Genomic DNA, 26,433 nt, shown 5'->3' with positions numbered 1-26,433 from the left:
ATAATGTATTCCTTGGTGGGTGTCACTGTCATCCACATATCCGTATCACACAAGCAAAAACACGCCACACACCCTGGTTTTCCTCATGTGGCTACCTTCGTTCCCGCATTTCAGTGTCTGCGGTACAATTTTATCAGCACTCACTGTGGGATGGAATTGAGAAGAACACACATATATTCACTCACACTTTCAAACACACAACATCTGCATGCAACTTTTCTTCCTGATAAGCTCACACTCATGTGCCTTATCAGTCACTGTGAGGTGGTCTACAGAGGAGGTGGCTGGCAACACAACAAATAGCTTTAATAATGAATTCTCAATGCTTCCCTTCTAACAGTGCCGGGCCCATGTGAGCCTGAGGACCTCATTGATGGGATTATCTTTGCCGCCAACTACCTCGGGTCCACTCAGCTTCTGTCAGAGAGAAATCCATCAAAAAACATCAGGATGATGCAGGCGCAGGAGGCAGTGAGCCGGGTCAAGGTACAGAAACCTAGAACCTCTGTTTTTACTTTTTATTTTGGTGTGGCTCTCACGCGAAGCAGTTTGGATGAAGCTAATGCAGATTTCTCTGTGGAGAATTAGATGAGATGAGATTTGTTTGTTTACACCCCAGGACTTGTTGACTAATCAGTAGTTATAGGATTATTTTCCGTGGTGTAGGAGTGTAATCCCTCTTCCTCCCAATTGGTTAACGTAGAAAGCCCTCCTGTTGCCATGTTACATGGAAAATTCAAGTGAATTTATTGTTAAGAGAACATGTGGCGCAATTGAACTGGGAGTTTTTTTCCCCCAAAGCACTTTGGATACTGATCTTCTCAAGCAACAATTAAAAATAGACAAAAACAAAAGACAAAGTTCTGTATACACTTATTAATGCCATCTCTTTTCTTGCATTAGCAGTAGTGGTGTGTCATATGCATTATCTATGATACATTTTAAGTGTTGTTTTTACAATGTGAAAGCTGACATTATCGAGTATGTCATCACTCACTTTGCAACAACCAAACAAAAACACACCTCGAGAAAGCCCACTGTGTGATGTAGCATGCAGTTAGAATGCCAATGAAAATAGTTCCAAAAAAAGCAAGAGCAAAACCATTGTATGTCTCAGAGCAAAACAGAAAAGTTACTGAATGAATTGCGTTTTTGAACTAATCGTTTGAGTGAATGATTCAATAACACATTCACATAAAGACACTTGCTTTGTTTCTGAATTAATCATTCGTTTTGAACAAATTGTTTAAATGAATGATTCAATGACTAATGTCTAATGACAATGTTTTAATTTCATATTTAATTAAAAATGTAATTACATATATATATTTTTTTCATCTGAATGCTTACAGTGTCGACTGTAATCAAATGAATTTGATTAAATGTAAGAATTTGATTAAATGTAAGAATTTGACATACGGTTAATACGGTTAGGACAAATAGCTCTTATGAAGGTAGAAATTCCCCTGGAAATCATTATAGGGAGGCAAATATCACCCCTTAATGGAAAAGTTAATTTTTTGCCATTTCCAAGACCCAGAATAAGAAAATGAAAAGCTTCAGGAGTCAGCTGTCCACAACAGGCCTAAAACCAGATAAGCTCAAAAACACACTCAGCAAAATATTGTCTAATTATCATTATCAACAAACAGAAGAGGATTCATATTGCCAGGATGAATCTTTAGTTTACCCACATCTATTTATTTTGCTGTTAATTATTATCCATGATTGGCACTCCATTGCACTGGGGCAGGAGTTAATGGACGTGTTGTTAGCTCTGTATAAGATGTTTTATGCCTTTCAGCACTAAGCAATGGGAATCCACACAAACGCTGTGAGAAGCTGCCATCCTAACCAAAATATGCTGTGCACGATGTGACTCATTCAGTTTCAGACTGCCTGGCTACACTCATGCTTGATATACTTCAATTTAGATTTTTCAGGACAGAAGCAGTTCTAGAGTAGTGCATCTGAATATAAGAAATGAAAACATGCTGTAGAGCCGTGAAATTTGAATGCATCAGGAAAATGCAACTTTTGGCTAAGTATGCTTGTTTATTCATTATTCATGAAGTGTAAACTCACTGCTGTCTGGTCCTATGGATACATGGTACTTTGATGGTATCAGATAGTAATACTTGGTTCAGAATGATTATCATATTCATGTGACGAAGGTATTTATATGGCACATACTTCAAAGAAAAGCATTGTATTACCTTGCATTACCATGTCCAAAAAAGTAATACCGTGGTGCTTTTTTTTTAGGCTGGTGAGGCATCAAGCTTTGAGATAGAAATGACATTGTAATGCTTTGAAATGTGGTACAGAGGTATTGCATTGCTTATCCTTACAAAGCAGTAGTCTTTAATCCCTAGTTTACATTGCTCCCGCTTGTATTGCATGTTATTTTAGGAAAAGACTGTTGTTGTAACTGCAGTGATGCTTCATTGCAGTCCTGGTCAACAGCTGGCAGTTAATTTTACATGAGATGCTCCACAGTGGCCCTCCTGCTCCACATTTAGAAACACATACCTGTGGCAAGGACAGGCACACACCACAGACATACAGTACACAGTTTGTCAGCTGGGTGCACACACTCACACAAACCCATGGTGGGCATGAAGGACTGGGAATGTGCCTCAAGAAGGCAGGATCACTCACTTGAATCTGTGTAATCCTACATACAGGTCTCTCTGTCGTTCACAACAGGGTGTATTTCCAGTATTCATTGATATGTCACTATATACTGTGGAGAAGGACATTTATCGATCAGACATGATTTATCTTCACAAAAATCAAGGAGTTGGAGCTCTGGAAGTTCCATGCAGTTTAATTCCCCTCAGACATGGACATTATAGGCTTTTGTGCACAAGTTTAATATGCACATGATACTGTATATGACACAATCAAGAAGACATATAGTGCAAATTAACCTAAATTAGTTTTATATGTTAAACATGACAGTCTTTAATTTAATATTCTTGTAACTAAATGCAGGAGTTTCAAATATGACAAATTATAACATTTTATATACAATATATATATATATATATATATATATATATTTTTTTTAAGAAGTCTCTTATGCTCACCAAAACTGAACTTTTGTTTGATCAAAATACAGTAAAAACCACAATATTGTGAAATATTATTCTAATGTAAAAATAACCGTTTTCTATTTTAATATAGGTATTTAAAATATAATTTATTCCTGTGATGGCAAAGCTGAATTTCAACATTTCTTATCATTATCAATGTTGAAACTTGCTGTGCTGCTTAATATATTCGGGGAAACCACCATACTTTTTTTCAGGATTCTTTGATGAATAGAAGCATTTATTTGAAATAGAAACCTTAGTAGCATTGTTCTTATTGCTGAATAATTTCCACAAGTTGTCAAGTGTTATCTGTGTTCGTAGGCCCTGTAGAGCATTATTTTTGTCAAGTGACCTGAAGTTCTACAGATATTTCTTGCTGAGTGAACACTGCGCAGGGACCTTGTAATTCAGAACGCAGCTTCAGTGTCTACCCCGGCTACCAGTGATCTCAGACTGTTCTGTTCCCTCTTCCAAGGGCCAAGCCGGTCATTTCTCTTGCCAGCCTCCATTAAAAGCCATTCAAAATGAAACCATGGCAACACACTTTCTCCTTCTCCTCTATATCCCTGCTATTATTATGTGGCTATAGATTCTTAAAAGTTGAGATGAGCTGCACAATCTTCCTTCCTTTTCCTCTCTTTCTCCTTCTTCCTTTCGGTATCTCGCTCACACACACACACACACACACACACACACACACACACACACACACACACACACACACACACACACAACTCTGACATTCATGCACTCACACATCTGCTCTTCCTCTCTTCAGATGATAATGTGTCTGTCCACAGCTGAGTGCGCAGTATGTCAGTGCAGCGCCTGAGGACAGTGTTTTTCTCGTCGCACTTCTAAAGTAGTGATTTCCAACCGGGCGTACGCACACCCAGAAGGGAGGAGACGGTCTACTCATATCAAATTGAATGGGAGAAATCGTGGCGCTCCGTATGGTGGTTATAGGTTCCACCTTAGAGTTAAAAAGGTCCCATCTGTTTTTTTTCTGTTGTTTACTCTTGAATGTGCATTACCTGGACCAGCCTAAAATATATAGTGTTATTGTTGTTTGCGCGAGATGAAGCCAAAGAAGCACAATATGGTGCCATCAGTGTCTGATTTTATTCCTGATTTGAAATATGTTATTTCAAAGTACAAAATCAGAACACACGGCATATGCAAACATTGAACATGATGCAATTCCATGGTAATTATAATAGTTTTACCCACACTTAATTCGGTTTAGGCTTACAAATGTTCTGCCATTGGCCTGTTGTACATGTATAAGTTCTGATTAACGTTTGATTTGGCTCATGTGATATTTTTCATACAGATTTGGTATCGATATAGGGGTACTTGAGTGTTACTGATAGGGCTGTGGAGGAGAAACACTTGCCATACCTCAGTCTGTCTCTAGAATCTCACATCTTTTCTGAATAATAACAGCAGTATCTAAGCCAACATAATTGCAGCACATTCTTTTTCATGCTGGCCAAGAAAGCAGGATGTAGCCATTTCTTTTGTTTTAGGCAAGAAACGTAGGAAAGATGCCTAATGTTTTATTGAAGTGTATCCATGTAGCCTCCAGATTGATGCAGTATTTATGCAACATTCATCGCCCACACGTTCACCGTCTCATTTCCCCTTTACTTTCAAGCTCTTTCTTTCTCGTGCTGTTGATTTATCTCCTCCTTTCTCTCGCTCTCTCTCTCTCCTTCGTCTGCCAATGGAGGATGAGGCATGTTGGCAGCCAAAATGACAGTAAAGGAGTAGTCGTGCACATGATGCTCAGTCAGAAAGAGATGAGAGCAGTTCAAAGGATCATGCTCCCGGTCAGGTGGAAGAAGGTCTATAGAGAGAGAGAGACCTGAATGGGATCAGAATGTAGAATGCTTGTGTTGATGTGTGCATTCAAGATGCTTACACACTATCAGACAGACTCATAATGAGAGGGCAATTTTGACCTCTTTCTAACCTCATCACTCTTCTTTATGCTGAAATTGTATGTTTCATTCTAGACAAATTTAAGTAGGCTTTATATTACTTGGAATTGTTTCGTGTTTTGTAGACAGCTTCAATGTGAAATTAAATTAAAACAATTTTAGTGATACTTTTTGTTTTTCAGTGAAAATATCCTAGTCATATTCATTCATTTTAGTACATTTTATTCTGACTACGAATTGTTATTTTTTTTAGATTAAAATATTAGTAAAGCTGAAATAAAATAGAATATAAATATTAGATGAAGAACTTAAACTTAAAAAAAGCGAAAATTAGAAATGTTGCCTTGGCAACTAAATAAAATAAGTTTGAAGTACTAAAGTACTAAAAATTAGACTGAAATAAAAAAAATTAACTAAATATATATATTAAATTAAGCACATTAGAAAATTACTGAAACACACTTTTTTTTTTAAGATCATTCAAAATTATAAAAGATAATTCTAAATAATATAATAGTATATAAATCATAACACCGATTTTCAGTCAGTGAAAATAACATTTCGTTATTCTTTGTCATATTCTTTCTAGATTTTCCTTCCTCAAAAAAACTTGTTACTGCATTATAATATCTTGCCATGTTATTATGGTATGTTGTTATTAAAGTTGCTTAATTACCATCATGACGCATTATTGTTAATGAAATCCAAATAGCATGTTTCTCTAATTTCGTTGTCGAAATCAATAACGGTTGCACAGTAGGAAACATTGCATCCAGTCAGGTCCACTATGACAGCTGTTGTTCTCCCTGCAGTCAGAATAAATGACAGGTTAATAAACTGAGGTGTCTGCATTTGTTGTGAGATTCTGACAATGAATCCAGTGTCAGTGATGAATCACACAACTATAACAATTTGACATTTATTGAAAGTAATGACTGCTTGTTATAAGAGGGCTAAAATGATCTATTTAGGTACAAATAGACATTTTTTTTCTTATCCTGCTGCTGAGAAATTTCAATAGGTAAAATTATTTAAACCTTCCATATTTTTTGGCTTTCGGTGTAGCAGTTATTAAACCCATATCTGCATGTCCTATGATTTGCTATCCGTATGTATGTGTGTGAAGGGGAAATGTTGCTGCATTTTGGGTGTGTTTGCGTACAAAGAACACACATGCCATACACGGCATGCAGACTTTGTGTTTGGTTGGTTATATGTTTTTGCCTGTTTTTTAATGTTTTTTTTACCTTCATGCCTTTTTGCTGCTCCCGTGTGTGACGACCCCTGTTCTGTCCTGAACGTCTCCCAGAGGGTACAGAAGGCAGCCAAAATCAAGAAAAAGGCGGTGTGTAAAAAAAAAAGAGAGAGCGATAGAAGAAAGAACTTGCCTTTTTTTTTACCATCCACTCCATGACTGTGTCCATCATCTGTGTAGCTTTCATAAGTGCTGGTTCACCATGTGGAGAGAAGCTTTACATCGGGCTGTCTGGGATCTGTGAGGGACTCTTCATGCCCGCAGTCTAAATAACTATTGGCGGACCAGCCTCTTCTGGCTGCGACTGAAGCATATGAACCTTTTGAAGATATGGAGTCAAAACTTCAAAGCCATTTTACACAGACTGCACTTTTAACCCTATGAAAAATGTAGCTATAGGCATCCTTGTGTAGAAGTTCTTATTGCAGTAGCACAAAACAAAAGTAAGAATCAGAGCAGAAATGTGCTGACAGGTAAATGATTGGCACTCTGAGACAGCCTGACAGCTGGTTAAGTGTTGCCATTGTGTTATTTTACTTGCGTCTGTCATTGCATCACCTCACTGTGGCGAATGGGTCTCGCTCTCTCTCTCCTTCACTTTGCTCTCTAGTGTCAATCATCTCATTACTTCAAACCTCTGCATGGCTTCTACTTATAACAGGAGGCTGTATACCCAGTTATTATTTGTCTCTTGGCCTGATTACCTCACTGTGTTTCTCAGTAATAGGCTTTAAAAAAAAAAATGTTTTCAACAGTTTTGATTGTGAGTACGTGCCACCATTGCCCAGCAGTAATCAATTATTAATTAGACAGTTTATCAATGAGCAATGCAGTTTCACATTTTCAATCCATATGTTCTTTGCCCCTGAGCATACCATATTGTTTCCCATTTGGACTATTAATGCTGCAATTTACAGAGGTTAAGCACAGCTCTGGGCTCCCCTCCCATGTGGACAAACTTATACTAGTGCATGATTTATGAAGCATAACATACTTTCATTAGGGGCTTGTGAGTTTGTGCCTTTTCCTTAGGGCTTCCCATGAGCCATTGTGAATTATGGCATTGATACATGGGTGACCTCTTGGAGGTAGGGGGCAGTTTTTCACAGTTTTGTTCTTTTTTTTTTCTTTCTTTTTTTTTTCTTTTTTGTCAGCAGAGCCCAGAGGGAGATGCTCAGACTTTGACGGAGGTGGATCTTTTCATCTCAACTCAAAGGATCAAAGTGCTCAATGCAGACACCCAGGTGAGTTCTTGCAGCTGCAGGTATCGAAATAAAATCTGAAAAAGACCAAACTATAAAATAGGAGTAAATAGAAGCACATTAGTTTAAATCAATAACTGACAGCTAAACTAATTGTAACACTTGGATGCTTTTCATAAAAAGCTCATTAAATAAGCCCATAAAATATGATCAAAATAGCCCTGAAGCAAAATATGTAGCCTATACAGGTTTAATTTCCCTGTTGCTTGTTTTCTTTATTATTAATATCAGATTTTTTTTCTACTATAAATTCTTAAAACATTAACTAAGATTACACTTTTTAAGAAGTTTGGGGACCATTTGCAAATTATCTTGACTCTAGGGTTGTCTTTTTTTTTACACTTAGTAATGCAGGCTATATTTTGATATGCTGAAATTGGATCTTGTAGTTTCTGAGCATTTGTTTTCTTTCTCCCTTGAAATATTATTCCAATAAAAAAAAAACTGTAAAAAAAAAATTTGTGAAAAAAGTCAATGAATATATTGTTAACATATATAATATTGTATACAATTAAATATATTAAGATTACAGTGCATTTAGTCCAAATAGAAGATTAGACACGCATATATATATATATATATATATATATATATATATATATATATATGCTAAATATGAAGAGAGAGAAGTTCTGAAGACATAGATTATACATTATAAATGATATTTAGAAAAAAGGAGATACATATTTTTTAAAATGGTGAAATATTTATGTAAAGAGAGAGCAATTCAGAAATCTTCTATTACATAACTTTTTGTTACATAACTGACATAAAACACGCAATGTGTATCCACTGAGAGAAGGGATATGCATATAATCAGGCTTGTTGACTGCTGTTATTGATGGAGAGCTTAATGATGGCTATAAGCTTTGTACTTAATCTCCAGCTGCACATTTTACACATGCAGTATACGATCAACAGCTCCTCCTTTTCCACACTAGTGGTACTATAAACAGAAGGTAGGAAGAGCTACATGCTGCGCGGCATTTAATGGTACATTTATTGCCCTGATACGGAGTAACATTGCTATGTGTGTGTTGCTGCGTTTATGTGTATGAGTTCTTTCTGAACAGCAGTGAGTGGGCAGGCTGGCATGGACATTTCATTATGTGCTGCAATGCAGTGTCAGTCCTCACCCTGCCTGTCACATCTCACAGTGAGTCTCTATTGGCTGTAACAGATTCATTACAGTGCCTGCAAGGTACTCCTTAAACATTCAAAGTACCCTGTAAGTCTGAAACTTAGAATTAAGTTTCTGTTCTCAAGCTTTTTTGAGTACTACAGTGCGTCTCATCCTCATGGACTGCATCAGATTTGTTCGGTTCTTGCTTGAGATATTACTCCACTCTTCCACCAAGGCACTTGCAAGTTCTCAAACACATCTGGTGGGAAACATGGTTACACGAGGTTTGGCACTGCAAGGACGATCAGATGTCTTTCCTGTCTCCCTGTTGTTTTTCAGAGTCAGTAGAATGGTCTCTTTAGTGTCCTAAGTTATTGTAACTGTGACGTTTCTTGTCTATCGCCTGTAAACTGTTAGTATCCTAAAGACTGTTCCACAGGTGCATGTGCAAAACCCTTTCCGATAAATATATGTAAAGCTTATTTAGATTTTACAAAAGAATCTTTTAAATACAGTATCGTGAAAAAGGGACGTTTTTGCTGAGTTTTTAATGACTTGGTGGATTCCGGGTGCACAGCCAACCCAAAAACAAAACGACAATGGTAAAGCATCTCAGATGCAAAATTGCAAAACACAGAACCAAAGCCTAAAACATAACATTACCTTAAAGGAGGGGTTCACTTTCAAATAAAAATGTCCTGATAATTTACTCACCCCCCACGTCATCAAAGATGTCCATGTCTTTCTTTCTTCAGCTGAAAAGAAATTAAGCTTTTTGAGGAAAACATTCCAGGATTTTTCTCCATACAATGGACTTCAATGGCATCCAACGGTTTGAAGGTTCAAATGTCAAATGTCAATGCAGCTTCAAAGGCTCGACACGATCCCAGTCACGATCTGTCATTTTAACACAAAAAAAGATATAGTATATACTTTTTTTCTTTTCTTTTTTAATGACAGATCGTGACTGGGATCGTATATGGTTAAAAGTTTATATACTTTTTAACCACAAATGCCCGTCTTGTATTATCTCTGAGATGCGCCACGCGTGACGTAGTCGGAAGTACCGACCCAGTGTTTACAAGTTTGGAGTAGGAGGACTGTTCAAAGTTATTGCATGTTGAATTACACATATTTATATGTATTTGTGTCAGTTTATTTTTTAAAATGGTCATTGCGTGTGTATATCCTGGATGTTTAACGATGTCACGTGTGACCTTTCCAACGTGATGACGTAATGCGTGGCGCATCTCAGAGATAGTACAAGATGGGCATTTGTGGTTAAAATGTATATAAATGTAGTTTTCTTTAGAAAATGGCTGATCGTTTCGCTAGATAAGACCCTTATTTCTTGGCTGGGATCGTGTCGAGCCTTCAATTATTTGAACCTTCAAACCGTTGGTTGCCATTGAAGTCCATTATAAGGAGAAAAATCCTAGAATGTTTTTCTCACTATTCTTTTCCTTTGCAAACGCTGGTATTTCCTTCATGTAACCTGGGTATTATTTGTGAATAACAGAGGAAGCTTTTTTTAGGGTATCATATCTGCTAGCTGTATGTATAATATGTGTATTAAGTTGAAAGAAGAGGTTATTTATAATAAATTATCCTAAAACTGTGCTTCACAATCTGTTTCATAGAGGCTTTGAAGTAAACATGTCACATACTGTATTATGGTCCTATAATTTAAAGAAGGGCTGCACTAAAATGAAAAATGAAATTGAAACCACCACACATGACCTTTGTGTGCATTGAATCAAAATGCTACATGAATTTCCTCTGTGCTCTGGATCATTAATTCTTTCAGCTATCTGATGATGTATTACCTATCCTTTTGTACAAATGAGTATCATTCATGCTTTTTTTGTGCTGTGTCTCAAACAGAACAGCATCTAAGAGATATTTTAGTGAATTCAAGGTCAAGACTCATTTCGCCTTTACTGAGCAGGGATGGCCGTGGCTTACTGTTTAAAAATCTGGGTAAACCCAAGGCTGTAAGCTTGGAGCTTCAAACAGATCTTCCTGAATGGGAGATTCATGAATAGGAGCATTCTAGAAACCCACTGTGCATGTTTAACCCCATATTGCTAAGAAAATATAATGCCCATTGTGATAAGAAAGTCTTCAAAATGATAACTAAGCTGCTAAATGGGATTACAACACAGCCTTAAAGGAGTAGTTCACTTAAAAATGAAAATTATGTCATCATTTACTCACCCTCAAGTTGTTTCAAACCTGTATGAATTTCTTTCTTCTGCTGAACACAAAAGAAGACATTTTGAAGAATGTCGGTAACCAGACAGTTAATGGACCCCATTGACTTCCATAGTAGAAAAAAAATACTATGGAAGTCAATAGAGTCCATCAACAGTTTGGTTACCGACATTCTTCAAAATGTCTTCTTTTGTGTTCAGCAGAAGAAATAAATTCATACAGGTTTGAAACAACTTGAGGGTGAGTAAATGATGTCAAAATGTTCATTTTAAGTGAACAATCCCTTTAACTTTCGTCTGGTGTAATGTGTTGGAAGGTGTTGCCACAGCATGCTAAGAAGTGATTGTGGTTACTCTCTTGGTTGTTTCGTAGGAGACCATGATGGATAATGCTTTGCGCACCATCTCATACATTGCTGACATCGGGAACATTGTGGTTCTGATGGCAAGACGCCGCATGCCACGCACCGCTTCACAGGACTGCATCGAGACGACCCCTGGAGCTCCTGAGGCCAAGAAGCAGTACAAAATGATATGCCATGTCTTTGAGTCCGAAGATGTGAGTGTGGCTTTTCTTTTTTTAAATACATACACTATACCAGTTCAAAGTTTGGACAAAAATATATTATGGTCACTTAATAAAGTGTGCCTAAATATGACTTTCTTTTGTATAAATAAATTTATACTTTATTTATTTACTTATTTTTTATGGGTGAGCCGGACCAGATGGTGAAGGGAAAACAGAGGACATGTGGCCAGCATACATGCAGCTTTAGTGTTATTCTTAAATGTAAAAGTGTCCAAATATTTGATTTGTATATACACTACCGTTTAAAAGTTTGGGGTCAAGATTTTTCGTTGAATGTTTTTGAAAGAAGTATCTTATGATCATCAAGGCTGCTGTTTGATCAAAATACAGTAAAAACAGTTATTCTGTGAAATATTTTGAACAATTTATAAGTGATTTCTAATGAAGTAATTATGTAGTTTATTCCTACTGTATGTTGGAAAAGCTGAATTCCTCCAGTTTTCAGTGTCACGTGGTCCTTCAGAAATCAATCTAATATGTTGATTTGGAGCTCAAGAAACATTTCTTAGTATCAATGTTGAAAACTGATGTGCTGCTTATTTTTGTGGAAACTGGGATTTTTTTTATATTTCTTCTGGATTATTTGATGAATCAAAAGTTAAAAACAAAAGCAATTATTTTAAATAGAAATCTTTTGTAACAATACAAATGTCCTTACTGTCACTTTTGATCAATTTAATTCATCCTTGCTGAATTAAAATATTATTTTCGTTAAAAAAAAAAAAAAAAAAAAAAACTTTTGAACGGTAGTGGAATTATGGAATGGGAGCTGAAGCTGAAGCTCACACATACAGATTCACCTGAGGTTCAGAGAATACCCTCAAAAGTAACCCTGGCTGCAGCTTTACATAATCCTGTTCTAATGGACCTACTTTTCTCTCCTCTGCATTGCAGTTGTTCCTCACTCATGCTGTCTAATTACACTCTTTGATGTTTCAGCCAATGAGTGTGTGCGTGTCTGTGTGCGCACCCACAAATGAGTCATTTATAGAGGCTTGCTCTTCTTTATTTTTACTAAACCTATTTTTCATATCACATTTCCATTATCTACTAAGTTAGCAGAGTACAATAATTACACATTTTATCATATCATATCATACAAGTTGTTATCCTGAAAACAAAAGTGTTAACTTTGATAACTTTGCTTCATTTCTCCTCTGGGGTCCATTGATGTGTTTTTGTTTTTATCATGGCTGATTTAGATGTTCAGTTCTCCTGAAGCAGCCGTGTTTTCTGTGCAAATCAAAGCCCGCACACATGTTGGGATGTTTGATTATTAATGGGATGACCCCTTACCTGCACACGTCGCCTGAGGGGAACTGTTAAATCAGAAACCGTGGCTTGGCATTAGAAAACAGCCACAATCATTAGCAAAGGGACTGAACCTCTTTTCCACTGCACCTCTTTAGCATTTGATATCATAGCCTTTATCCGGCAACTTTTCTACCTCCACGGAAGATTATTCATTAAGATTTGAATAAGGTTGCAGTGCTTGAAATAGGCCAGCGTATTCACATTTCACAGTGAGCACTACTGTAACACCTCCGTGGCTTCAGAGACGACAGCTGGCAGTTATGGAAACCGTAAAAAAAAAAAAAACTGTTATAAAGTGTGAAATCGATGTACAATACACTATGATTGAGCAGATTCTCAAAACATCAAATCAATGGAGTGAAAAAACGACAGTGTTCATGTGGTGCATTGATCTGCAGTATATAGATGTATACAAACGCCACAGAAGCTTATATTCAGAACAACTAAAGTTATTTTAGGCCAGAGGAGAACAGCCTCCTGAATAAGCCTGGTTTCTCACAGGGTTTTTCTCCACTGCTGTCACCTGACAGCGGTTCCTTGCCGCTGTTGCTTTTGACTTGCTCAGTTGGAGTTTTAAATACAATTAATATTCAGTAGGGGTGGTTAATCTGTCTGATTTCCCGATTCGATTCGATTACGATTATTGAAGTCCCGATTCGATTACAGTCGATTTTCGATTATTAACGATTCTCGATTATTGATTTTCCATTTCACAACAGTAAATTCACTACAGTAAAAATCACAACAATAACAAATTATAACAAACTTCAACATATTCTGAATCTCTGTTAACATAAAATACGGATGTCCACGCATCACATGTTACAGCTATCCTACCGGCTTTCTTCAGTGATTCCATGACTTCAGTTTTGGTCTTGTTGTAGAGTGTGGGGATCGCTGTGTCTGTAAAATATCTCCGAGATGGGACGTCCCTGGTTCTCAATGACTGGATGCAAATCCTTGGCAATAAAAGTTGCGATTGATTGTGTAATGCGCTTTGCCCTTTCCGAGCCGGGTGGAAGCTTTGACAATATTGTTTCCACGCTTCAGAGTTCCGTCTTTTGCGTTCCGTCAATATTACGTTATTATCGATTTTCAAAAAAAAAAAAAAAAAAAACTTTTTTTTTTTTTTTGAAAATCGATTTTTGGCATTTGTGAATCGATTCAGAATCGTCCACGTCCGCATCGCGATGCATCTAAGAATCGATTTTTTTCCCCACCCCTAATATTCAGTAATATTATTGATTTGACTGCACTGACACTATCAGACGAGAAAAAAATGTGAACAGAACTGAGCTGGGTAATGACACTATTATCTTCTGTAGAACTGCTTTATAGTTTAAATGAGTTTTATTACCGGTACTGACGAACTTTGCAACATTGACACTGTTATTGAACTAAATTCAATCAGCATTAACCTAATTTGAGCTGAGTAATGACTCTATTGTCTTCTTTAGAGCTGCTTTACGGCTGAAATTGAATTTCTTTTATAACTGATGAATTTCAACACTGTTATTTTTCTGTTTATTATTGAAACAATCTGTATTGTATGAAGCCCTATATGAGTAAATGTGACTTAACTTGTTTTTTTTGTTTAAGAGGCTCATAATAAAAGAACAAACAATATGTGTAAAGTAGATTTAGTTCTGTTTACCTCTCGCATTTATAATTAATGACAAATTAACACGGGTTAATTGATTTTTGCAGTTGTTTTCACCTGGTTTTCTTCTCCAACAAATCCAGGCCCAGCTCATAGCACAGTCCATTGGTCAGGCATTCAGCGTGGCCTACCAGGAATTCCTCAGAGCCAATGGGATCAACCCAGAGGACCTGAGCCAGAAAGAGTACAGCGACATCATCAACACACAGGAGATGTACAATGATGACCTCATCCACTTCTCAAACTCTGACAACTGTAAAGAGGTCAGCTGCCTGACACTTTCTTCTCTTATTAAGTGCACTCTCTGTGTAATGCATAGCTGACCTGACATTGCTGGTGTTCTGGTCAATACAAGTGGGATTACTAGAAAGCAGAGAACAGTGATGATGGACAGCAGCACAAATGTTAAACACTTTCGTTTGTTGAAAAAACAAACAAACATGGAAACCATTGGTAACATTTGTGCTGGTTTCTAAAGCAACTGATGAACTTAAAATGTTTTGCTTATATAATGGCTTATATAAAGGATTTAACATAGTGTTGCTGTGCATTTATAACCAGTGGAGACTGGTGCTTTTCAGAAGATATCACTTAATAGAAAAGTGTGTGCTCAGCTCAGATAAATTTAGTTGTCTACAATGTTGATCCCAAAAGATGCTTCTGAAACGGCTATTAAAGGTGGGGTAAGCGGTATTTCTAAAACGCTGTTGGACATTGTTGATATTTGAAATCCACCCAAACAAACACACCCCTGTCTTCATTGCTCTGCCTCCAAAACTCACCCGCCAATCCTAACCACCAAGTCAGCCTAGAACCGGAATGCGCTTAACACCACATTCTCTAGCTGACGTCAGCGCAACTCTCACTAGCTGGCCTCCGTTACGCACGCAATCCAAGAGTGGATGTCAGTTTATCATAGCAGAAGCGCAACAAAATAAAACGCAGATGATGAATGAATGACAAGGAAGCGCCAAAAATGAACGTACAGAACTCAATAGTAATTACAAACAAGAGTTTGTTGTTAGTTGCCAACTGCACAGCAGCTCCAGACAAACAGACACTGTAACGAGGTTCGTTGTTATGGCAAGAAGGAGAACATTCATAGACTTTAATGATGACATAAAATAAAACAAATACAAAACGAAAGGTAAGGCCGGCAGTTCCTCACGGTCGACTGCCGCCACACATAATAAAACAAAACACAGCATAAACTCAGGCCTGTTCCTCTCTCGATCTCCACTGTCGTCGCTCCTCCTTTTATGCTTCCGCTCCTCCGTGAGAGATACGAGACCGTGCGTCGCGCAAGTGTCGCTCATCAGTAATCACGGCACCGGCCTCACGCCGTCCTCCCACGGCCCTCGACCTCGTCCTGCTCGCCACAGACACTCAATCCCAGTGTTACTCACGTGTGGAGCGGAGTCAAAGCAACCTCCGCGTCTGTTTTCAGGCCTTCTTACTTAGCTCTCTCCGGCGCTGGAAAGCTTTTCTAATGTTAACACGAGTCCTAAAGCTCGTTCTCTCTCATACGCCCCCTAATGCTAATTGGATACACACGTTTGTTGTTGTTTGTGCGCTGGTCCGACTAACTTCCACACAGCGTTTTTCAAAAAACGCTTACCCCACCTTTAAACTAGATGGGAAAAAAAGACCATATACAAATGACATTAGGCAACAAGATTATGAATGCTAAATGAAATGCTCTGAACAGTCTGCGTTCAAATGCTGTCAATCACGTATTACAGTGATTCAAATCCCAATGTCCAATACATAAGAAGATGCTTTTCCAAAGCAAATAGACATTTGTAAGAAATTAATCATTTTACTCATCAAGGATGCATTAAATTGACATCATAGAATATAATTTAAACAAAAAATCGATCAAAGTTTCCACAAAAAGTGATAAAAACTAAGAAATGTTATTAGAATGATTTCTGGAGCATCATGCGACACTGAAGACTCCAGTAATGACTACTGAAAATATAACTTTAAATATGTTGAATAAATTACATTTTAAAATAGTTTAAAATAGAAAACAAAATTCACAATAACATTTCGTAATATTAAACTTTTAATGTATTTTATGTACTTTTAATGTGTGTTTAAAATAAATGCAGCCTTGTTGAGGATAAGGGACTTTTTTTTTAAAAACATCTTACCAAGCCCAAACCGTTAAACAGAAGTATATAGATTATTTGTACATGAACAAATGCCATTGACACAATTTAATATTTTTTTCTGGTTATGACCATGGGACCAGTGCATCAAATAACTGCATTTTCCTTAACTATAATTTCCTTTGAGCACATAATGTACACTAGAGGTAGAGGTTGTGCTATTTTGAACCCTGATGCTGTCAGTCTCATGTTATCAACTGAGTAAAATTGTTTCCTTAATCGCTTTGTCCTTTTATGGGCTTTTATTGACAATCAACTACAATCCCTTGCCCATGACACCCCCCTCCTCCTCCTCCCCCTCCTCTCTCCTCTCTCCTCTCTCTCTCTCTCTCTCTCCCCACAGTTGCAGCTGGAGAAGCAGAAGGGGGAGATTCTTGGCATAGTTATTGTGGAGTCTGGCTGGGGCTCTATTCTGCCCACCGTCATCCTGGCCAACATGATGAATGGAGGCCCTGCCGCCCGTTCTGGGAAGCTCAGCATCGGTGACCAGATCATGTCAATCAACAACACCAGCCTGGTGGGGCTGCCTCTCGCCACCTGTCAGGGAATCATCAAGGTGTGCAGAGGGGTTGTGCTGTCACAGTGCGCAGTGGGCTGAATCTCGGCTTGCCCATGAATCCATCTGTGTTATTCTGAGTAGCTGGTTATTAAGGGTCTCTGGTTAGGGCTGCTAAAAGACCACAGGACAATCAATAAAGTGGTTGCGAATCTTGATTTTTCTGTTGTTATAATCCCAATGTAATAATGCAGTGCATCTGGTGTGATTGGTACTGAGTTATATAATCACATGTGTTGTTTATTTCCATCAGGGCCTGAAAAATCAGGTGCAGGTGAAGTTGAACATCGTTAGCTGCCCTCCTGTAACCACAGTTCTCATTAAGAGACCAGACCTCAAGTACCAGCTGGGTTTCAGTGTGCAGAATGGCATTGTGAGTATGGAGGGATAGAGGAACAGGTCTGAAATACAGTATTGGAGTATAATTGCTACTTTTGAGTGCAACTTTTGTTTTGTGCTCCTCAGATCTGCAGTCTAATGCGTGGAGGGATCGCAGAGAGAGGAGGCGTGCGGGTTGGTCATCGTATTATTGAGATAAACAGCCAAAGTGTTGTTGCCACAGCACACGAGAAGATCGTCCAAGCTCTCTCCAATTCTGTCGGCGAGGTGAGAACTGTACATACACCACCGTTCAAAAGTTTGCATTTGAATCTATTTTAAAATGTAATTTATTCCTGTGATGGCAAAGCTGAATTTTCAGCATCATTACTCAAGTCTCACATGAACCTTCAGAAATCATTCTAATATGATAATTTGGAGTTCAAGAAACATTTCTTATTATTATCAATGTTAAAAACAGTCATGCTGCTTGATATTTTAGTGGAAACCGTGATCCAGGATTCTTTGATGCATAGAAATACTGTATATATACACATACATTATAATAATACTATATATATATATATATATATATATATATATATATATAATATTAACACATTATATAAACAAACTTTTATGTTAGATGCACTTTTATGTTTTTAAAGCACTTTTTAATTATATTATATTATAATATATGAATGTTTTTGTAGTAAAAAGATCTCCTTGTCTTGAAACAGATCCACATGAAGACTATGCCAGCCGCCATGTTTAGACTCTTAACTGGTCAGGAGACTCCTATGTATATATGATCTGAGTTGGACTTGAGCTGAGATACACAACCCCGTGCACTGGCAAATGTTTGAATGCAGCAGTCACCTTTCTCTTTTTATCTTCACCAAAAATAACTTCCATCACTCTTGCTGTCTGCTAACATTACTTAAGAGATATGGTGTGTCATTTCTGCATAGTGTGGATTCTGTTGATGTGTTTTGTCTGCTCTCGGGGTGTGTGCATAGTCAGATGAAGATGGAGTCGGTGCATCTCACGTCCTTTCTTCATAATGTAGGGGGGGGTGGGGGCGGGGGCCTTTGTACATTTTAATTTGATGCTATTGTTTAATTTATTTACAATTATGTATGTGTGGACATTGTTTGAGAGATGCAAGTTTGTTTTGTAAATATGTAATCATTATATCAATATCAGAAAGGAATGGAAAAGCCAGAGAGAGAAGTCCAGACAGTAGAACCCCAAAACATCACGCCTAGTTACCATTCCAGAATGTTTGTTTCTGTTAAGAAGACTTTTTTATTATTATAAACAAGGTATTTGACATTATACTTGATCCATTTCAAGTGTCATTGAATTTTAAATTCATTCAAATACTCACTGAACCAGTACAGCCCCCCTACATTAACATAAGTGAACTTGCAGCGAATAATGATGTGGCATGACACATTAAAAAATGCTCAAGAAGTACAGGTGTAATCCATACTCATCGTACAGTGAACTTTGCAAGACTGACTAGTATCAGAAGGGACTTTATCAACAGAAGAGAATCGTTCCACATCGCCAGCCTTCAACGGATAAATGTCATCTAGTGGGCATTAAAGACTGAGTAGTTTTTTTTACATGTGAGCAAGTGAGCAAATCTTTTGTAAAATACAGTGTGCACACAATTTCTGGACTTCTCCCATGCTGTAATAATCAAACATTCTCTTGCCATGCTGTAAATTAATTTTGTTTCCAACACAAAAACATTGTATGAAATGTAAGAGTTTATTTTTTAAGTGTGCTTTTTTTTGTGTATGCACAGCTGCAACTCATTTGAGTCAGTGGTGAATGTAATAGTGTTGTTAATAGTGTGTCCACTTCCTTAAGCAGTATTAGAATGTCTGTACATAAACGTTTAACCTGGTTTAGTACTGTGTCCATGTAGGAATCACTGTTAGTCCCATTTTATCTTTGTGAGGCTTTGGCCTTGGGGAAATAAGAAGACACTGTGACCAAAAGCCTTACCGCCGCGTAAGAAAGCTTTTGAAGATGAATTGTGAAACAACTAATAATACATGAATACCTGTCTGCATGCATCTTAAAATGACACTATGGCAAAATAACAATAAAGTGTTGCATAAGCCCTTCATGTTGTTTTACCTTGATTCTCTGGTAGTTTTGCTTGGTGTGTTTGGGAACATAAAGAATTGCTTTGAGTGGGTCATTCAACCTGGAAGCTTGAGTGAAAATCCATGCCAACCGCCTCTAACAGCAGCCAGCTACCAAAACTTTAAAATAGCTCCCTCGCCTCATATTATGGTCCTAATGAGCATAGATTTGAGTCTCACAGTTGGAAATCAGTTCAGCCAGCTCAGATTTCCAGGCTTTGACATAGTCAAGGAAAGAATTAGGGAAGAAAACACTCAATAGTAAAACTCATTTATCTGATCTTAGGGGAGATTAAAGATCATTGCCAAGCTTTATAGCAAGCTTGTTGTGAGACAGGATATTCATTAAAGTGTGTGTGGGTTTTTATTACCGTAATACCGTTCTCCAATTTTGCAGATCACTGCTCCCCCTAGAGGTTATTAAAATACACTACAATACTTTCATGAACTGACAAAAACACACTATGCGCATAATTAAAATATATACCGTTTAATGCAGCTCAAAAGTATGAGATATCATTTGTAAAGATTTAGCTGTTTAAAAACAGCATCTCAGTACCAAGGTCATCTCAGTGGTCATCTCGGGACCAACACCACCAGCCACTCCTCCTGAACGAGCAGCCTAGACAAAAACACCATCATCAGCACATAAAGGTCTGAGTATAATATTTCAATACATCTCAGTAGGCTACTCTGCACAAACAAATATAAAGGTGAAAACAATTATCTGTGTTATATACAAAGATATAATTGTGTTTTCTTACACAATAAAGCAAATATTAATGATCCTCTCCTAACATGGCCACATATTCATATTTGGTCGATTAGATGGTAAACAATCAGTTCTCATAATCAGCAAGCTGGGTCAGAGTAGCTCTGAAACGGCAAGGGTTGTTAGGTCCCGGACAGCAGTGTTGAGAATTTTCCAACAGCGGTCCGAGGAGAAACAAACCACAAACCTGTGACAGGGTGTTGGGCACCAAAGCTCTTCAATGCATGAGGGCAACAAAGGCTACCCTATCTGGATCGAGGCAATAGGTCTACTGTGGGTGGCACAAGTCAGAAAATTGTAATGATGGTTAGTTAATATGGGAGGAATGTGTCACAGCACAGTGCATTGCACTCTGCTGTATACACGGGTTTCTGTGCAACGTCATCACGTAGATGCGCGCGCATCTAAGAGGCAGAAAGCAACAGTCTTTACGGCTATATCTAGCAGAAGCAGAGATGACGCGGAGCTGTTGTGCTGTAAACTAACCTAAATGCATAGGGTATGTCATGTTTTTATGATTCGCAAACTTAGTTGGACAATTTCATACTAGTCAACTAACTAACTTTTTACATAATGTTATATTAATATGCAAATGAAACACAAGCAAACAGATTCAACTCTGAAATTGCAGTTTATTATTGAGTCAACAAGAATTTACAAACAATGCGAAATCTACGTTAATTACAATGTTCTTTTACAGAACTCGGCATAACATATAGCGGTCTTGCCTCTTGGATGCGCGCGCATCCGGTATTGTTTGTATACAAGAAACCTGTGTATAGAGGGCTGTGTAGCCACAGACCAATCAAAGTGGGTATGACAACCCCTATCCACCGAAAGCGCCTACGACAGGCACACAAGAATCAGAACTGGACCTTTGAGCAGTGGACAAAGGTCGCCTGGTCTGATGAGACACATTTTCTTTTTCTTTGAACCAGGATGCACTATGGGGCGATGACAAACCGGGGGAGGGAGTGTGATGCTCTGGGCAATGTTCTGCTGGGAAACCCTGCGTCCAGCCATTCAGGGATGTAAATTTGACACGTACCACCTACCATTGTAGACCATGGTACACCCCTTCATGACAATGGTGTTCCCTGGTGGAAGTGACCTCTTTCAGCAGGATAATGCGCCCTGCCAGACTGCACACATTGTTCGGGAATGGTTTGAGGAACATGATAAAGACACGATTCAAGGTGTTGCTCCTCAATCCAATTGAGCATCTGTGAGATGTGCTGGACCAAGAAGTTCGATCCACAGCGGCTCCACCTCGCAACCTACAGGACTTGAAGGATCTGCTGCTGGTTGTGACTCGTGGTGCCAGACCCCACAGGACACATTCCGAGTTCTTGTTGAGTCCAGGCCTTGGCGGGTCAGCGCTGTTTTGGTAGCACACGGAGGACCAACATCATATTAAGCATGTGGTCATAATGTTTTGGCTCATATAATATGAATACATTTTATATAATATATTGGATACAAAACTTTTTATTACTTGTGATGCACCCATTGCTTTGGCCATCAATAAAGTCACAAGTCCAATTGGTCCTATGTTAATAAAAACAAACATAATCTATTTATTCTATAACCAGTCACATATATCAAAAGTCATGTTACTTTTCTAAAAATTAAGTATGCTTACAGTGATATTAAATGAATAAGCAACAATCGTTTTACAGCGCTGACACACTATAGAAAAGTGGCTGAGAAGTCAGAGGTCATTACAGACTGGTTAATGTGTAACAGTTGCATAAACATGTGCAATATAGAGATGGCTGACCTGCACTGCAGACAAACAGACTGACAGGGGCTCTATCACGGCTCCCTCTGAAGCCTGCACACTGCACACAGTATATTATTATTATTACTCAGAATTAAAGGACTCTCTCTCTCTCTCTTTCATTATCTAATTTGTTCAGTAATAGTTTCCATCATCCGGAGGAGTGGCACAGAAGAATATGCTGGGAGAGAGGTTGTAGTGTCCAGATTTAAAGAACTCATCTACTTCATGAGGAACTCCAGGCTCAACTGCAACTCTGTCCCCTGAATACAAAATGATAGTCCCCAATGCCCCCGTTCTGCCACGTGCACATCTGATCCACAAATGCCCACAGAGTGCATGTCTTCAATAAAGATCAATATTGAAGTGCAAATCACCTTTGCAGTGTATTTGGAAATATTGCTAAGTCACAAACCAATAACGTTTGTTCCCATCTCAGGAATTGGAAGCTGTTCCTGTTCTTCAGAAACGTCTACAAATACAGTATAAATTGCAAGTGCAATCAGAGTTCAAGGGTTGCAAAATATTAGTCTAAAATGATCCGTTTTATTCACATACAGAACAACTGATAAGTTCTGTTACTTTACAGAATTATTTGGCTCTTGAATGGATCATGCGCACTTTCACTCACACATGCACTAATGCCCCTTTACGCCCATCCCAGATTTTCCTGTTTTCTTATCCTTCGAATTGATCAAAACTGCTGTCAAAACACGGCTATGAGAAAGAGAAAATCTTTCTGCACTTCAGCAATGTCCTTAAAAGAATAAAAACGTTCCTCAATCGTGTATAAATGAGTTTTTGTATGTTTGAGTATAAATGGCCAGTTGTGTGGACTACTTGCACAACTTTTATGAACTAGGTCAAATTACATATTGACCAAAAATACAAAAAATATATATTAAAGGGCTCACATACAGTACTGTACTGTACAAAGTAATTACACAGACAAACAAGTTAGTACGATAAATATTAGGTGAAGATAAGATTAATTGTTTGTGAAAAAGATTAGGGTAATTCAATTGTAAAAATGACATGCCATTAGAAACTGCACTCTGACAATGTTAAATAAAAATAGAAACACTTTTCATGATTCTTTACATTTTTTATTTATATTCATTTTACTAAATGTAAAATGCTACATTCATAAATTACAATGAAATTGAAATGACACATAACTGCATCCACTGTGAAGAGAATCACTGAATTCCTGTGACTGCTGTACCTGAGACAAATACTGAGGTTACACTCAAAACTAGCTGGATTAAACAAATGTGTTGAAGTGACTGTAGCAAGGCAATAATCAGATGTGTGTCTAGTGGTCGATCTCATGGGTTCTGGTCATTCTGGTCACATTTTAACATGACTTTAACCCCAAGACCCTGACGGGTGGTCTCAAAGGCCTGCACAGCCTGCTCCAGCGGGAAACGGTGGGTGACCAGGGGCTTGACGTTCACCTTCTTAGACGCCAACATAGAAATGGCTACCGGCCAGCTGGAAAAAGAATAACGCATCATAGGTAAAAGTGTGCAAAAGAGTAAAATCTACAAAAAAATGTTTTATAGATACATTTTGATCTACATTATACTCAACCTGTTGATACAGTCATAAGTAAATCTCTAACCTTAGTGATCCTACTTACGTATTACAGTAACGGAATACACCTCTGATGTCAACTTCTCTGAGCGCTGCATTGAGAAGAGGTATGGTGGTCATCTCAGTACCAAGCCCAACCAACACCACCACACCTCCTGAACGAGTAGCCTAGACCAATAATCATTTTAGCATGTCTAAACACTCATACAAATCCGACAGCAAAATTGAGTTTTCCAATAATGTGAAAGCAGTATGACTTTATTTTTTGTAATCTTACTTACATAGATGGCTGTTTGAATGCTGTTCTGCACTCCAGTGCATTCAATGCTGATTTGAGGCATGCAACCCAGCATTCCCTCCACTTTCTTGGCCATGTCCTGAGGTGTATCCTCCTTTTTCACAGGAAGCAGGAAGTCTGCTCCGATCTCTTTAGCTTTGGTAAGCCGATCAGAGGACAAGTCTACAAATACAGATTCAAAATGTATTTTATATGCACAATTTATACATATATTATTACTTTTTTTATACATAGTGGATACATTACCACTTATTATTACTTGTGAAGCACCCATGGCTTTGGCCGCCAACAAAGAAACTAGTCCAATTGGTCCTATGTTGATGAGACACACACACACACACACACACACACACACACACACACACACACACACACACACACACACACACACACACACACACACACACACACACACACACTGTTTGCTATAACCATTCACATATTTCAAAAGTCATATTACAAAGATAACATTTCTAAACAAAAATCTGTGATATTAGATTAATAAGCAACAATTATTTTACAGTGCTGACACACTAGAAAAGTGGCAGAGCCCCAGAAATCAGAGGTCATTACACTGATTGACTAGTTAATATGTAACAGTTGCATAAATATGTGCAATCATAAGAGACGGCTGACCTGCACCGCAGACAAACACTGAGCTTCCGAGAGTGACTCCTGCCCTCCTGCAGGCGTGAATGCCCACTGACAGGGGCTCAATCAGGGCGCCCTCCTCATAAGTCACATTATCAGGAAGTCTGCATGCACACAGCTATATGTATGAGTATTACGCATAGAATTAAAAGAGCATGGATTTCGAATTCGTCCAGAAGTAGTGATCTGACTTGTAGCAGAAGCTAGCGTTGTGTTTGTAGTATCTGCACAGGTTTCCATCGTCCGGAGGAGTGGCACAGAAGAATATGCAGGGAGAGAGGTTGTAGTGTCCAGATTTAAAGAACTCATCTACTTCACGAGGAACTCCAGGCTCAACTGCAACTCTGTCTCCTGTGTACAAAAATGAAAGACACACTTAATCCAAGTTTAGCTGTTATACCCCTGGTTTCACAGACAAGGCTTAAACTTAGTCCCTGATTAAAATTCATGTTTTAGCTTTACTGAAAGCAATTTACACATACAGTCATTTAGAATATGTCAGTGCCATTGTTTTTCTCTCAAGATGCACAACAGTAGCCTAGTGTTTTTTTTTTCTAATGCATGTTTATAACTAACCTGCTTTGAGGTGAGTCACAGCAGATCCCACTTTCACCACACGACCAGAAGCTTCATGTCCCAGAATCATGGGCTGTTTCAACACATAGTCCCCGATGCGCCCGTTCTGCCAATAGTGCACATCTGATCCACAAATGCCCACTGAGTGCATCTGAAGTAACACGTCTTCAATAAAGAAGCACATGGATAAATATGAATACTAAAATGTTTATTACCACTGAAAAGCATTTAGAAATATTGCTTAATCACAAATCTATAGCATACCATTTGGTCCTGGCTCCGGGATCGGACGCTGTTCCTGTTAAAGATACAGAGAAGTCTGCTATGAAATGCAATCAGAGTTAAAGGGTTGCAAGATCTTCACTAAAAACGCATGAAATTTCATACCAGTCTGAGATCTCCTTTAGAGTGCAGGACAACGGAGAGGTTGTCTTTATCCATTTTATTGTCTTAAGTAATAAGTACAGAACAACTGATAAACTCCCGAAAACGCGTGTTCTCACAGTTGATATACTTATTTTTGGCTCCTGTACGGATCATGCACCCTTTCACTCACACGCGCACTGACACACATAGATATAGGCCTACATAGAAACCTTAATGAGTCGTCCACCATATTGAAACGGTCAAAGGCGGTCAAATAGAAAGTTGACAGTGCGCAGTCTGACGGTACAGACGGTACAGTAGGCATGTATGAATATATCTATAACAGACTTCAGCAGATGATTTTGCTCTAATACAAAATACTAACACAATACAACAAGAGGAAGGCGTCAGCTAACACATCACTAAAAGTTACCATAGTTTAAACCCCTTACCCCTGTAATATTGAGTTACTACATATAAAAACACAAACTAACACATTTTTTCCTGTAAAAGATTATCTCATTGCTTCGGGAATTTAAATCTTGGTGGTTTTTACAACCAAAATCTGCGCAAAGTTGTAGCATCTCACTCAGCCATGCTAACTGTGAGTAAAGATACGCTCACCGTTCCAAGATGGCGGGCGCGCTGACGTGTCTGGAGCGGTCGAATGGAGTCTACGTAAATATGTCTATGCCCCTTACGGCCATCCCACTTCTTCCTGTTTTTA

The 26,433-nt window shown here is 38.2% G+C and overlaps 2 protein-coding genes across 3 annotated transcripts in view; one reads left to right on the top strand and one right to left on the bottom strand.

Moving 5' to 3' along the window:
- apba2b (amyloid beta (A4) precursor protein-binding, family A, member 2b) overlaps positions 1 to 19,647 on the top strand; it is an 86,612-nt gene extending 66,965 nt beyond the window's left edge. The window contains exons 6-13 of one of the 2 annotated variants that reach the window (XM_079584654.1): positions 341 to 486; positions 7,454 to 7,540; positions 11,268 to 11,453; positions 14,541 to 14,720; positions 16,975 to 17,187; positions 17,441 to 17,560; positions 17,653 to 17,793; positions 18,246 to 19,647. In XM_079584654.1, the coding sequence (XP_079440780.1) occupies positions 341 to 486; positions 7,454 to 7,540; positions 11,268 to 11,453; positions 14,541 to 14,720; positions 16,975 to 17,187; positions 17,441 to 17,560; positions 17,653 to 17,793; positions 18,246 to 18,317 (1,145 nt within the window). In that variant the 3' untranslated portion in view covers positions 18,318 to 19,647. Of the gene's footprint in view, positions 1 to 340; positions 487 to 7,450; positions 7,541 to 11,267; positions 11,454 to 14,540; positions 14,721 to 16,974; positions 17,188 to 17,440; positions 17,561 to 17,652; positions 17,794 to 18,245 lie in introns of both variants that reach the window. The other variant, XM_079584653.1, reaches the window with a different exon arrangement.
- Positions 19,648 to 23,307: 3,660 nt separating this feature from the next.
- sord (sorbitol dehydrogenase) lies at positions 23,308 to 26,404 on the bottom strand. The gene is made up of 9 exons (XM_079584441.1): positions 25,728 to 26,404; positions 25,605 to 25,638; positions 25,341 to 25,505; positions 24,956 to 25,115; positions 24,750 to 24,868; positions 24,360 to 24,425; positions 24,097 to 24,275; positions 23,862 to 23,983; positions 23,308 to 23,713 (listed from the first exon to the last, which is right to left on the bottom strand). The coding sequence occupies exons 1-9, from the start codon at positions 25,779 to 25,781 to the stop codon at positions 23,548 to 23,550; spliced, it is 1,065 nt and encodes a 354-aa protein (XP_079440567.1). The 5' UTR covers positions 25,782 to 26,404; the 3' UTR covers positions 23,308 to 23,547.
- Positions 26,405 to 26,433: the final 29 nt, after the last annotated feature.

This window comes from Phoxinus phoxinus (genome assembly GCF_949152265.1).
Source record: "Phoxinus phoxinus genome assembly, chromosome: 2".
In the NCBI taxonomy this organism is placed as follows: Eukaryota; Metazoa; Chordata; class Actinopteri; order Cypriniformes; family Leuciscidae; genus Phoxinus; species Phoxinus phoxinus.
This window is presented reverse-complemented; position numbering and strand designations above follow the sequence as displayed.